At 29.5% G+C, this 13,047-nt stretch overlaps 2 protein-coding genes across 2 annotated transcripts in view; both read left to right on the top strand.

Moving 5' to 3' along the window:
- LOC121173659 (MDIS1-interacting receptor like kinase 2) overlaps positions 1-8,024 on the top strand; it is a 20,526-nt gene extending 12,502 nt beyond the window's left edge. The window contains exon 2 of the mRNA XM_041010238.1: positions 7,178-8,024. Within this exon, the coding sequence (XP_040866172.1) occupies positions 7,178-8,017 (840 nt within the window). The 3' untranslated portion in view covers positions 8,018-8,024. The remainder of the gene's footprint in view (positions 1-7,177) is intronic.
- Positions 8,025-8,140: 116 nt separating this feature from the next.
- LOC112999801 (MDIS1-interacting receptor like kinase 2) lies at positions 8,141-9,305 on the top strand. Its single transcript, XM_026126144.2, has 2 exons — positions 8,141-8,375; positions 8,536-9,305. Exons 1-2 carry the CDS (start codon positions 8,141-8,143, stop codon positions 8,868-8,870), a joined length of 570 nt encoding a protein of 189 aa, XP_025981929.1. The 3' UTR covers positions 8,871-9,305.
- Positions 9,306-13,047: the final 3,742 nt, after the last annotated feature.

Raw genomic sequence — 13,047 nt, 5'->3', positions numbered from 1 at the left:
AAAGAGGAGGTTGAAAAGCTATCGTCAGTCTGAAAACTGACCTATCATTTCTCTATTTATAGCTAGGGTACTCACAACGTATTATGTACTTTATTTAGGTATTTATTTATATTATTTTATAAAAATGAACTCTATTTTATTCACTATCAAATGAATAAATATAATACCCTGTTGTAGTTGTCTCTAAACCATTATTTTAATTAATAAAGTTATTTCGTCTTAGGTAGTTAATGTATGAAAACTTATCATTTTTGATAAAACTCTATTTATGTTACAAATAACAATATTTTTTAAATTAGTTTATGAGAAATAGGATGCTACAACCAACACCAGCATAAGAAACATTTTGTGAGAATCACCTTTACATATGACGCCATAATAATGCATTTTTAGAACTACGATGTTGGGTCTTATTTACTAAAGTGCTCTAGTCTTAAATAACTGAATTTTAGACCTTTGCTCATATATTATTAATTCATTACTGTTTAAAGTTCATATGATTTTATCTATTTCAATTTTTGTGTTACTCTTAAGCAACCACATGACTTTCCCGTCGATAATAATAGACTAAGAATGCATCAACTAATGTGAGATGAATCCAGTCAATCATGCTAGGAAAAAAGACCACTCCATATATTAAGAGAGCTAGAATACTCATAAAATACCCCACTTTTCTTTATGTTATTGTCATTGAAATCCAAATAACCAGCCATTAGAACAAAAAGAAAAATACTACAGGACCATAGAATAGATCAGTCCTTGCACCCTCGTAGTATCACCTATATATATGATAAATGAAAGCAGTAATCTTATTGGAGTGTGAGAGATAAAAGATATGATTATAGCAGCAGCAAATGCTAAAATACCTGTGAGGCCATATAATGTTGCGAAACATATCTTGTGAGAAGCAGCCTCTAACTTGCCAAATTGGACATAAATGTCCTTTTAATTTTTTGAAAAAATTAGCCAGCATGCTAGTTTCAAAGAGTGAACTGGACAGTTCCAATAAGATTTTATTCTTGAACAAAAATTCATATTGGGATTTATTTCATCTATTTCATAACCGAAACAGTGGGAGATACACGATCCATTACGATTTTGAATCAGAAGAGATATTTCAAGAAATGACAGATCTATTCACTCTATCAATAGTCCAGCCGGATCTGGTGTATTATAAGGAATTTGCTTTTTCTATTGATTCCTTCGGATTGGTTCAAAAATATTTCTTGAATGAGTTATTCAACTCGAGGGATGAATTGAAAAATTACTCTTTATTGATTCTACATCCTCTTTTTTACGAAGAGAATGAATCTTTTTATCGAGAGATCATAAAAAAAATAGGTCCAGACCTCTTGCGAGAATAATTTGGAAAACCCAAATTATTGTTGAGGCAGAACACTCAATGCAGAATCTGATACTTTAAGCTCTCCATCAGCATCCACCAGCAAATTCTCCAGATGTAATATATAATGAAAGACAGTAAAATAATGTTAATTAACTTGCTCTCTCTCTCTCTTTTATGCAAAGTCAATGAATGTGACATACATGACAGGATCCACAGCATACATAGTACTACTATTAGCCTTTAACTAGACATCACCGTTTTGGAAATTGACTCTGTACAAAAGACTTCCAGAAAGTATGTGGAGTTTAATTCTGGCGAAAAGTTTCTATTCATTTAAGAGGTGAGACTTCAAATCATTTGGCAATGGCTGGAGCTAGCTTTGCCGTGGTAGAAAATGTAGAGATATGAGTCGGTCCAATAACAAATGAGATCTAAAATAAATTTTAAGAGAAATAATTTATTTAAAATGAGAAACATATATGATATTTTAAATGTTGACTAATGTGATTTAAGTAAATATTCATATGTTTAATTTTACGCATGATCCATTTCATTCATTTCAATTCTTTTTTTCTTTTTATCCTTATTTTTAGTTTAAATTATTCTTTTGGTCTTTTTTTTATTTATTATTCATAATGATCTGTCTATTTTTAAAATGTTGAATTTGATTTCTAAAACAAAAATGCTCATATTACTCCTTTGTCTAAATTGACACAAATGATGTCAAACGAAAAGATCATAATGAATGAATATCACAAAAAAGAGGGATCAAATTGGATAATAATTAAAAAAAAAAGTAGTTAATGCCCAATATGGGCATATGAGTATTTTGAAGGGGGGAGTAGGGTCCAAAAGCAATGTGTAAGGGCCAATAGTAGTTTCCTTAGAAAAATAGATTCAAATGGTACATTCTGATCTTAATAACAATAATTAAAATTGAAAAGGAATAATGAAAACATACTTAATTACTAATGTGTAAAATATGGATTTACTAATGCTAAGTGTACCATAAACTGAAAGTTTGGATTTCATATTGCATAATGTAGTTGTGTTTCCAAATAATCTAAATCGGATAAAATAAATAATTTTGAGTTTTTATCTTAAGTTGGGGATGATTTGCATTTGCATTCAAGAAAATAAAATTAAAAACAAACAACAATTTGAAGAAAAGATATGTATGAAAAGGAGTGACTCATATTATGATTTCGCATGTATCGTTTTTTCTTAATTCCTATTTTAATTAAGAACTCTAAGTTATCGATTAATCGTCTAATATCTCTTATTTTAATTGTCAACTTATGGTTAAGGTATGAGAATACTCTCTCCCCAAAATTAATCATGCATTAGTCATTTCAAATTTAATTTATGGTTAAAGACAAATAATATAGAAGTTTGTAAAAAAAAAAAAGGGATCCATGCCACCAGTTTGATCATTCAAGCTTTATGAACCATTTCATTCTATAGGTCAGTTAATTATGAGAAGATGACCATAAACACATAATGAACTAATAATCAGAATGATTTCAATATAGAAGTGAAAGCAATAGAAAGATACAATTAATTAAATAATTTCGAAGAACTTTATTAAAAAGAGAAATTAAAATAAATGAGTATAGCCACATCAGAATCCAAGTTCTAAGGAGTTTGGCCAATTATGACCACATAATAGTTAAACAACATATAATATTACATAAAAAATAAAAGAGATTAAAAATACTAACAGATTCGGATCGCCCAATTATTTCTGGTGTAATTCTCTTCTCAAAAGATGTTTCTATTTGTAAATAAAAATAAAGCATAACCTAAAAATACCTTTTACATTTCTATTTATAATGTTTAAAATAAGCTACAACATAAAGGCCAACACGGGCCATGCTGGGTCAGCATGGATAGTATTGGGTGAGCATGACCTTCTACGGATTTAGAGCGTTGATTTACTAAGTGTGTGTATTCAGACATTAAAATTTTATAATTGTTTTAAAAAAATTAATTAAACATTTTAAAAACGAAATATATATATATATATATATATATATATATAAGCGCACATTAGTTAAGGGATGAAGTATGTATTTTGACACAAGAAGGGAGTGCAGTGAAATATTTGCATCTTAGAGGAGGTGGTAGTAAATACATTGATATATATTTTTAAAAAATAGGAAGGAAATTCAATATTTTTCATTTGAGTAGTTAATCTAGAAGCATATCAAATCAAATCGTGATCATATAACCCTCCCTAAGGGTTATTACTTATTAGGGGCTGGTCCTGGATGCAGTGCACATCCATGGGTTTTCTTATATCTGCGTTCGTAGTCTTCCTTTGTTTTATCTTTTTTTTTTTTTTTGTATCTTTCCCTTTACAAAGGCAGGTATTATACTTCATTCTTTCTTCTTATGTAAATATTACACTATACACAGAAATTTTGAGGAAGGCAAGGCACGTTCCGAGGAATAAGAGAGAAAATTTTTGAGGATTTAAAAAATGAGAAAGACATTCTTTGTTATTTTGAAATTTTTGAGAACATAATTGTCCAATCATTATTTAGGGAACATATTTTCAAAGAAAATTTTACAAGCTGAAGAATAAAAAAGATATTTTTTCTGTCGATAAAATAATAAAAGATCTTTTGATTCAACATATTTTGTTGTAAGCTTTCTTATATATTCTTAAAAGATATTTTTGAGGTAGATACTTTTCTGTTTTAATAGATAGGAAGTATTGTACTTTCGCAGCTCATCCCTTATGATAAAATATATAATTTAATATACTATTTTTATCCGTTCAAAGAACACGGATTTCCTCTACTTACTCCGTCCGAGACAAATTTTATTTAGTATTGGTGTTTGTCATTGAAATAAAAAAATTTACACATGAAACAAATCAAATATAAGTTTTTTTATTAAATAAATCCTTCTCCTAGATATAAACATTTAGGATTAACGCAACGTACTAAAAAAATATTCTTTATAAGATTTTAAAATATATATTTTAGTGATTTCATTTTATTTAATAATAATTTTTATATAAATAAATTTATTTAATAATTTGAATGTCTAATATCCATATATTATCATTACATTTATTAAATTCAATCAACATATTATATTTAATAATATTATTAAAATTTATCATGTATGATTTTTAACAAATATAATAATGAATATTATATTAGAAAAATACTAGATTATTTAAATATTTATATAAATATGATTAATAACACTAACTAAATACTACCTTAATATTTGTATTTAATTTGATTTTACTTATATATACGTATATCACTTGTAATTATTCTTTTAGAATACTAATTTTCTAAAATAATAATTAAAATATATTTTAAATATATAATATATATTTATAATAATTAATTGTATAAGTTATACTGTTAATTATAATAATCTAAAATATAATTCACTACTACACAATGAAAGTTAGTAATATTTTTTATTTAACATTTAGTAAAATATTACTAAATTTTTTTGGTCACATTTAAGAAATATCATCAAATATAAATAAATATTATTAATATATTTTTATAATATTTTATCAATTTCTTGATTGGTGTTGAGATAATGATAGTGTGAAGTCGTATTTTTTTTATTAGTAAAATTTAAAAAGATGATAGATCACAAGGACTTCACAATCATAATAGACATATAAAAATTATTGTGCAACATATCCGTTGCAACAAAATGGTGTAAAAACAATGCATAATGCAATCATAATGTATATTTTATTCAACGAGAGTAATTCTAAAATAAATAAAAAACTCTCAACCTCTTGATAGCTAGGAACCAATAACAATTTACATGGGATATATAGTAACTCCCCTCCCCTCGTATCAAAAATGCAACTCTTAATTACACTCATCTACAAAAGAAACAACTAAGCTCATCTAAAACACATAATTAAACTTATTATATTTTTAAAATTCAATGATTTATAGCATAAATTAAATTAAATTTCTTTTATATTCTAATTAAAACAGTTGTAAAAAAAAATACAGTTTTACAGGAATGGTTATGTGGAAGTTTGAAATTTACCCATGCATAACACTATGGAAATTTCTGATTGCAAACAGAAACAGTGTTGTAAAGTAAACGCGTGCAACATACCAAGCTAGACATATATTGACCCCACTGATCGGCTGTCTTGTTTGATATTGTCTTTCTCAATTTAATTGCTTCCATATTATGAATTATTATGAATTTGTCGCTTCTCTTCAGTCTTCATCCTAATTAGTTTTCAATATTATAACATTTAAATGATTTAATATAATTAAAATGTATAAGGGACTGCAAAAAATTAATATTTTTTTCTAAATTATATATATATATTTAATAATACATAACTTTATTACATTAATTTTTTTATAAAACTTATATATATTTTTAGCAGCAATTTTTAAGACATATAATATATAAAGCTTATTATTAAGATCCCATAATCACAATGCCAGAAAATAATAATTATATTTAATTTAAAGTTCTATTATGTTGCCCTGAAAAAGGTCCTATTATGTTCATTAGAAATAAAAATTAGTTATAAATATTTTATTTAAAGTTTCTCAAGGATAATATCCCATAAATTAGTTATATAATATCTCTTGACTCTGGTTCGTGGTTCACGATGTTTTGCATTTAAGTGTGCATATCCCATGAATTGCTTGTAAGTACTTCTCCTGCATTTGATTGTATCAGACAATCTGTGATTGAATCCTTCCTCAAAATTTCCTCATGGTGTTCATATTTCCAACGCTTCTGTCCATGAAGCTCCAACCACTTTTGCTGCTTCTTGTGATGTACTTCTGTGCATTTGCTGCTTCTTCTGAGATTGCTTCAGAAGCAAATGCTTTGTTGAAGTGGAAATCCAGCCTTGAAAACCAAAGTCATGCTTCTCTCTCTTCATGGAGTGGCAATAATCCTTGCAATTGGTTCGGAATTGCATGTGATGAGTTCTGTTCTGTTTCCAACATAAATCTTACAAATGTTGGATTAAGAGGTACGCTTCAAAGTCTCAACTTCTCATTACTTCCAAACATTTTCACTCTAAATATGAGTCACAACTCCTTGAATGGAACTATTCCTCCTCAAATTGGTTCCTTATCCAATCTCAACACTCTTGACTTGTCCATTAATAACCTCTTTGGTAGCATTCCCAATACCATTGGTAATCTCTCCAAACTCTTGTTTCTTAATCTTTCTGACAATGATCTCTCTGGTACCATTCCTTTCACCATTGGAAATTTGTCAAAGCTTAGTGTATTATCTATATCCTTTAATGAACTCACTGGACCAATCCCAGCTTCCATAGGCAACTTGGTCAATTTGGACGACATTCGCCTTCATGAAAATAAACTCTCTGGGTCCATTCCTTTCACCATTGGAAATTTGTCAAAGCTTAGTGTATTATCTATATCCTTTAATGAACTCACTGGATCAATTCCTTCCACTATTGGAAATTTATCAAAAGTCAGGACATTAAGATTTATTGGAAATGAACTTGGTGGCAAGATTCCAATAGAACTGAGCATGCTTACTGCTCTGGAAAGTTTGCAGCTAGCTGGCAATAATTTTATAGGCCATTTACCTCAAAACATTTGCATTGGTGGAACGTTGAAAAATTTTGCCGCTGAAAATAACAACTTCATAGGCCCAATTCCGGTGAGTTTGAAGAATTGCTCCAGCCTTATAAGAGTCAGGCTTCAGCGAAACCAGCTAACTGGGGATATAACAGATGCTTTTGGTGTACTTCCAAATTTGGACTACATCGAATTGAACATGAGTCTGAGCCAAAATAGCATCAATGCAGAAACTTCAAATTTTGAAGAAATAGCATCAATGCAGAAACTTCAAATTTTGAAGCTTGGATCAAATAAGTTGTCTGGCTTAATCCCAAAACAACTAGGAAATTTGCTCAATTTATTGAACATGAGTCTGAGCCAAAATAATTTTCAGGGAAATATTCCTTCAGAGCTTGGCAAACTGAAATTTCTTACGAGTCTTGATCTTGGTGAAAATTCATTGAGAGGAGCAATACCTTCAATGTTTGGAGAATTAAAAAGCTTAGAAACACTGAATCTCTCTCACAATAATCTTTCAGGTAATCTCTCTAGCTTCGATGATATGACCAGCTTGACATCTATTGATATATCATACAACCAGTTTGAGGGTCCACTTCCAAACATTCTAGCCTTCCACAATGCTAAAATTGAAGCATTGAGAAATAATAAAGGTTTGTGTGGCAATGTCACTGGCTTGGAGCCTTGCTCAACATCAAGTGGGAAATCTCATAATCATATGAGGAAGAAAATAATAATAGTAATTTTACCCCTTACTTTGGGTATTCTAATACTGGCATTATTTGCTTTCGGAGTCTCGTATCATTTATGCCAAACCTCAACGAAAAAAGAAGACCAGGCTACAAATATACAAACTCCAAACATATTTGCAATATGGAATTTTGATGGCAAAATGGTATTCGAGAATATTATTGAAGCCACAGAATATTTAGACAACAAACATCTCATTGGTGTTGGAGGACAAGGATGTGTTTACAAAGCAGTGCTCCCTGCAGGTCAAGTTGTTGCTGTAAAGAAACTCCATTCAGTTCCAAATGGAGCGATGCTCAATCTGAAAGCTTTCACATGTGAGATCCAAGCTTTGACATAAATTCGACATCGTAACATTGTAAAGTTATATGGGTTTTGTTCACATTCACAATTCTCATTTTTGGTGTGTGAATTCCTGGAGAATGGCAGTGTTGAGAAGACTCTGAAGGATGATGGACAAGCAATGGCATTTGATTGGTATAAGAGGGTGAATGTTGTTAAAGATGTAGCAAATGCTTTGTGCTATATGCACCATGAATGCTCACCTCGAATTGTTCATCGTGATATATCAAGCAAGAATGTTCTTTTGGATTCCGAATATGTAGCTCATGTCTCAGACTTTGGAACAGCCAATTTTCTTAATCCAGATTCATCCAATTGGACCTCATTCGTAGGAACCTTTGGATATGCTGCTCCAGGTTAATTACCTTTGGATATGCTGCTCCAGGTTAATTACCTTTGGATATGCTGAGGATATCATATTTTTTAGTTTGCCTTTCTTAGTCACAATTGTCCACATTTTGCCTTTGTCACTAGAATCCTATTTCGCGTATGATAGCACTTTTATTTTGTTTACAGAACTTGCATACACAATGGAGGTGAATGAGAAATGTGACGTGTATAGTTTTGGGGTCCTAGCATGGGAAATACTTGTTGGGAAGCACCCTGGTGATGATATATCTTCTTTATTGGGATCATCTCCATCTACTCTTGTGGCCTCAACACTCGATCACATGGCATTGATGGATAAGTTGGACCCACGTCTCCCTCATCCAACAAAGCCAATTGGTAAGGAAGTGGCATCAATTGCAAAGATAGCAATGGCCTGCTTGACTGAAAGTCCACGATCTCGCCCTACCATGGAGCAGGTTGCCAATGAGCTGGTAATGGGAAGCTCATCTTCAATGGATTAGCTCTACATTCTCACTTATATATAGCTGAAAGATTGAACTTAATAAACATGCTTGAGTTTTAATTGTTCCTTTCTATTTTTCTATTGTATCTTTTTTTTTTATATATATTTTAGGTCATTTTGTTTTAGTTTTCTGGGTTTCTGAAATTTAGATACCTTAACCAAATTAATGATAACATTTGTAAGCTTTATTTTTTTTCCTATTAAAATAAAGGAAACAAATTAAATATAGTGTTGTTTTTTGTTTCAGAAAATATAATAATTCAAATCAATTGTTCCCTTTCCTTCAATTAATTAAAAATTAACGACAAGTCAGCAAAGAAAAGGAAAATGCATGAACTACTTAGAAGGAAGCTTGAACTGAAATTATTTCAATTTTATCTTGAATTTTTGATTGGCTGTTTTACGTAAAGCATTATGCTCATGATAGAATTGCCTAGATATCATGTGTTCTAGAAGAAAAATGTGTTATGCTGACCAACACCCACATAAGAAACATTTTGTGAGAATCACCTTTACATATGACGCCATAATAATGCATTTTTAGAACTACGATGTTTCGTTCTTATCTTCTAAAGTGGTCCAGTCTTAGATAACTGAATAGCATTTCACATTTAGATTGATAGACTCTGCTGCTAACTAGACTAAGAAAGATAAATTGCAAGGGGACGATAAAGGAAAGCTTAAAGATAAAATGTGTTATGCTGACCAACACCAGCATGAGAAACATTTTGTGAGAATCACCTTTACATATGACGCCATAATAATGCATTTTTAGAACTACGATGTTTCGTTCTTATCTTCTAAAGTGGTCCAGTCTTAGATAACTGAATAGCATTTCACATTTAGACTGATAGACTTTGCTGCTAACTAGACTAAGAAAGATAAATTGAAAGGGGACGATAAAGGAAAGCTTAAAGATAAAATGTGTTATGCTGACCAACACCAGCATGAGAAACATTTTGTGAGAATCACCTTTCCATATGACGGCATAATAATGCATTTTTAGAACTACGATGTTTCGTTCTTATCTTCTAAAGTGGTCCAGTCTTAGATAACTGAATAGCATTTCACATTTAGATTGATAGACTCTTCTGCTAACTAGACTAAGAAAGATAAATTGCAAGTGGATGATAAAGGAAAGCTTAAAGAAAACTGCTTCTACATTTAATTTCTGATAACCCTAGTTCATACGAAAGTGTGTTGATATACTAGGGCTATGGATTACAATTAAAAAACCCTAAATATAAGAAATTTCATAAAAGTCCAACACAAAACATTATTGGTTTCAGATTTGCTACGCGCACCATTTGTTTTTCTGATACATCCATAATTGGTTTACGAATTCACAATTCATAAATCAATTACAGATCCGTAATAGGCTTATGGATTGTCCAATTCGTAAGTGGTTCATACAATTTTTTTATTAATTTTTTAAAAGATATATTTTACAAATTAATTTAAAATTAATTGTCTAGGCAGAAATTGAACCTATGATTTTCACGTTATTAGCACGACACTCTAACCAACTGAGTTAATAAGTCAATTATGTTATAAAATAATTAATGTCGTTATATATAACACTAAAACTTTTAATATATATTTAATGCACATGTAAATTTACATAATAAATTTTGTGATAATTAATTTTGATCTAATAATTAATTTATTTACATATATAAATTGTAAATAAAAATCGTAGGTTTAATAAAATTTATATATGTAAAAAATACATTACTAACATAAATATACTAATGTATTTATATATATATATATATATATATATATATATATAAATTTTAAATAAAAATCATAAGTTTTATTTACAATAATTCATATATGTAAAAAAATTAATTATTAGATCAAATTTAATTGTCACTAAATTTATAACTTAAATTTATATATGCATTAAGTATACATTATAAATTTTAGTGTTAAATTGTAGCGCAATGTGAAGGGTGTTAAAAGGGAAGTATAGGGATTTTAAATTAGGAACTTGAGGTGTTAAATTATAGTGCAATGCGTGAGGTGTTAAAGGAAGAGTGTACGGTTCCAAATTAAGAACCTGAGGAGTTAAATTGTAATGCATTGTGTTAAATGTGTTTTGAAAGTAAGTGTGAGACCGTGGGTATTACATAATTCACGAGTAGTATTTGCATGCAAAATTTATTTTAGGGGTTGAACCTAAATCAGAAAGGTAAGACCCTAATGAATTCTTCAGAGTCTAAATCTTGAGGGTAAATACACTCGATTTGAGTGCTTCTTTAAGCTTATATTAATCCTATATGATTAGAGCATTCTCGTAAAACAGAGGAACCTTGATTGGTCACCTTACGATTTCACTTAGTGAGAGTTACTTGACAAACTCATTGTGTGGTGTCTCTTGTTATGTACTTCTAGGCACCTTACTGTTATTTTTCACTGATATGGTACCACATTACATATATGATTAAGTCTTAGTATATCTGTTACATAACGCTTATGTAATGATCATTATAAGTTGTTACGTAATGGTGGGTAATGAATTGTGTGAGTTTAAGATATTGTGTTGTATCAGAGATGTGTCGTTCTAAACATGTGATTAATGTGAAAGTGTGGAATGTGATTTGTGATTAAATCCTTGGGGACAAGTGACATTATATAATGAGTGGTAAAATGATGCGAGTTGTGTTAAGTTGAGCTTCTTATACTTATATTATATGATATATGTGTTTTCATTTATCTCTACATGTTTAAGAATGTGATAACTCACTTTCTATGTGTTGTTTGTATTTGTATCATGTGATGATCTTGAACTTTGTGTTCGTGAGAGAAGATGACTAAGTGGATTGCCTTAAGAAATCTTGTGCAGGGGGACGTCAAGACACCATGCTCTAATAGGACGTGACATTGAGGTCATGAATTTTTATTTTAATTGCATGATGTTCTTAACATGTTATTTTATTTTATTTTATTCTACTGTTTAATTGCCTTGGATGAGTATGTCTCTCTTAATGTGTAAACACATGACTACTTAACTCCCGTCTTTTGTGTGTAGTCATGAATAAAGTTTTTAAACCTTGTGATTCAGTAATACACCATTAATGACAGTTTGATTCTTATTTCGTTATATGCTTGTGGTAGGAACTTATAAGTTTGTTGATATATTACTCTTATACAAAACACTTTTTCTTTAACAATGGAGATATATTAGAGAGATTTTAATTAATTAAATTCTAAATTTAACATTCATGTATGTATCTGTGTAACTATATCAATGAGTATAATTCAGTTGATTGAATATGTTGTATGAGATATTATAAATTTTAAGTACTTGTCTTTGTTTCTTTTGGAATATATATATATATATATATATATATATATATATATATATATATATATATATATATATATATATATATAAATAAGTATGTGTCATGTGAAAAGTGAAAGATTTTTTTAATATAAAATAAAATATACATTGTATATATTTAGTAACGATATATTTTTACAATAAAAAATATTCATTATTTTATAATTTTAGATGGTAAGATAAAAAATATGCTTTTTTCTATTTTTTATATAAGTATGAACATGATAAAAAAAATTGAAATGCAAATATTATTGTTTTCTTGATTGATAACACATCTTTAGAAACAAGAATCTCAGTCTCAACTATTGAGACAAAACCAAAAGTGACGAGGCTGCAAAACGACTACAGGATGAGATCCAGAGAATTAAATCTCATAAGGTGAAACGATCCTACTAATGGAACTTCTAATACTCAGTTTGAAGCAGAAAGCTGTGTTTTGTTTTTCTTTCCCTTTAGAGTCATGATGGACAATTTTTTAATACTCAGTTATTTTTCTTCCTTATCATGTGTAGGTGGTCATGAGCTTAGCAAAACTACTGAAATGTTGGTGGCAAAGTAGCTAGTGATAAGCATAGACTACAATTAACCTTATAAGGTTGCCTCTTATATGAAAAAAAAAACAATGCATATGTGTATGAGAATGGGCCGAGTACTGTGATCGTGAACAAGCAAAGGCAGATCTAGAGACGGTTTTTTTTTCTATTCTTTTATTTTTTTTCTAATGATTATTTTCATAAATTTATGTTACACGAATTTCAACTAACTAATATTTGCCAGAGCCAGTGCTTCAGTTAAGCATATCATGCACAAGAAAATGTTGTAGGGA

This window comes from Glycine max, chromosome 16 (genome assembly GCF_000004515.6).
Source record: "Glycine max cultivar Williams 82 chromosome 16, Glycine_max_v4.0, whole genome shotgun sequence".
NCBI lineage: Eukaryota > Viridiplantae > Streptophyta > Magnoliopsida > Fabales > Fabaceae > Glycine > Glycine max.
Note: the sequence above shows the minus strand (reverse complement) of the source record. Positions and strands in the feature narration are given on the sequence as shown.

Coding starts and splice junctions, on each gene's coding strand:
- LOC112999801 (XM_026126144.2), top strand. CDS start 8,141: ATGGCATTTGATTGGTATAAGAGGGTGAATGTTGTTAAAGATGTAGCA. Junction 8,376..8,535: donor CTTTGGATATGCTGCTCCAG/GTTAATTACCTT, acceptor TTTTGTTTACAG/AACTTGCATACACAATGGAG.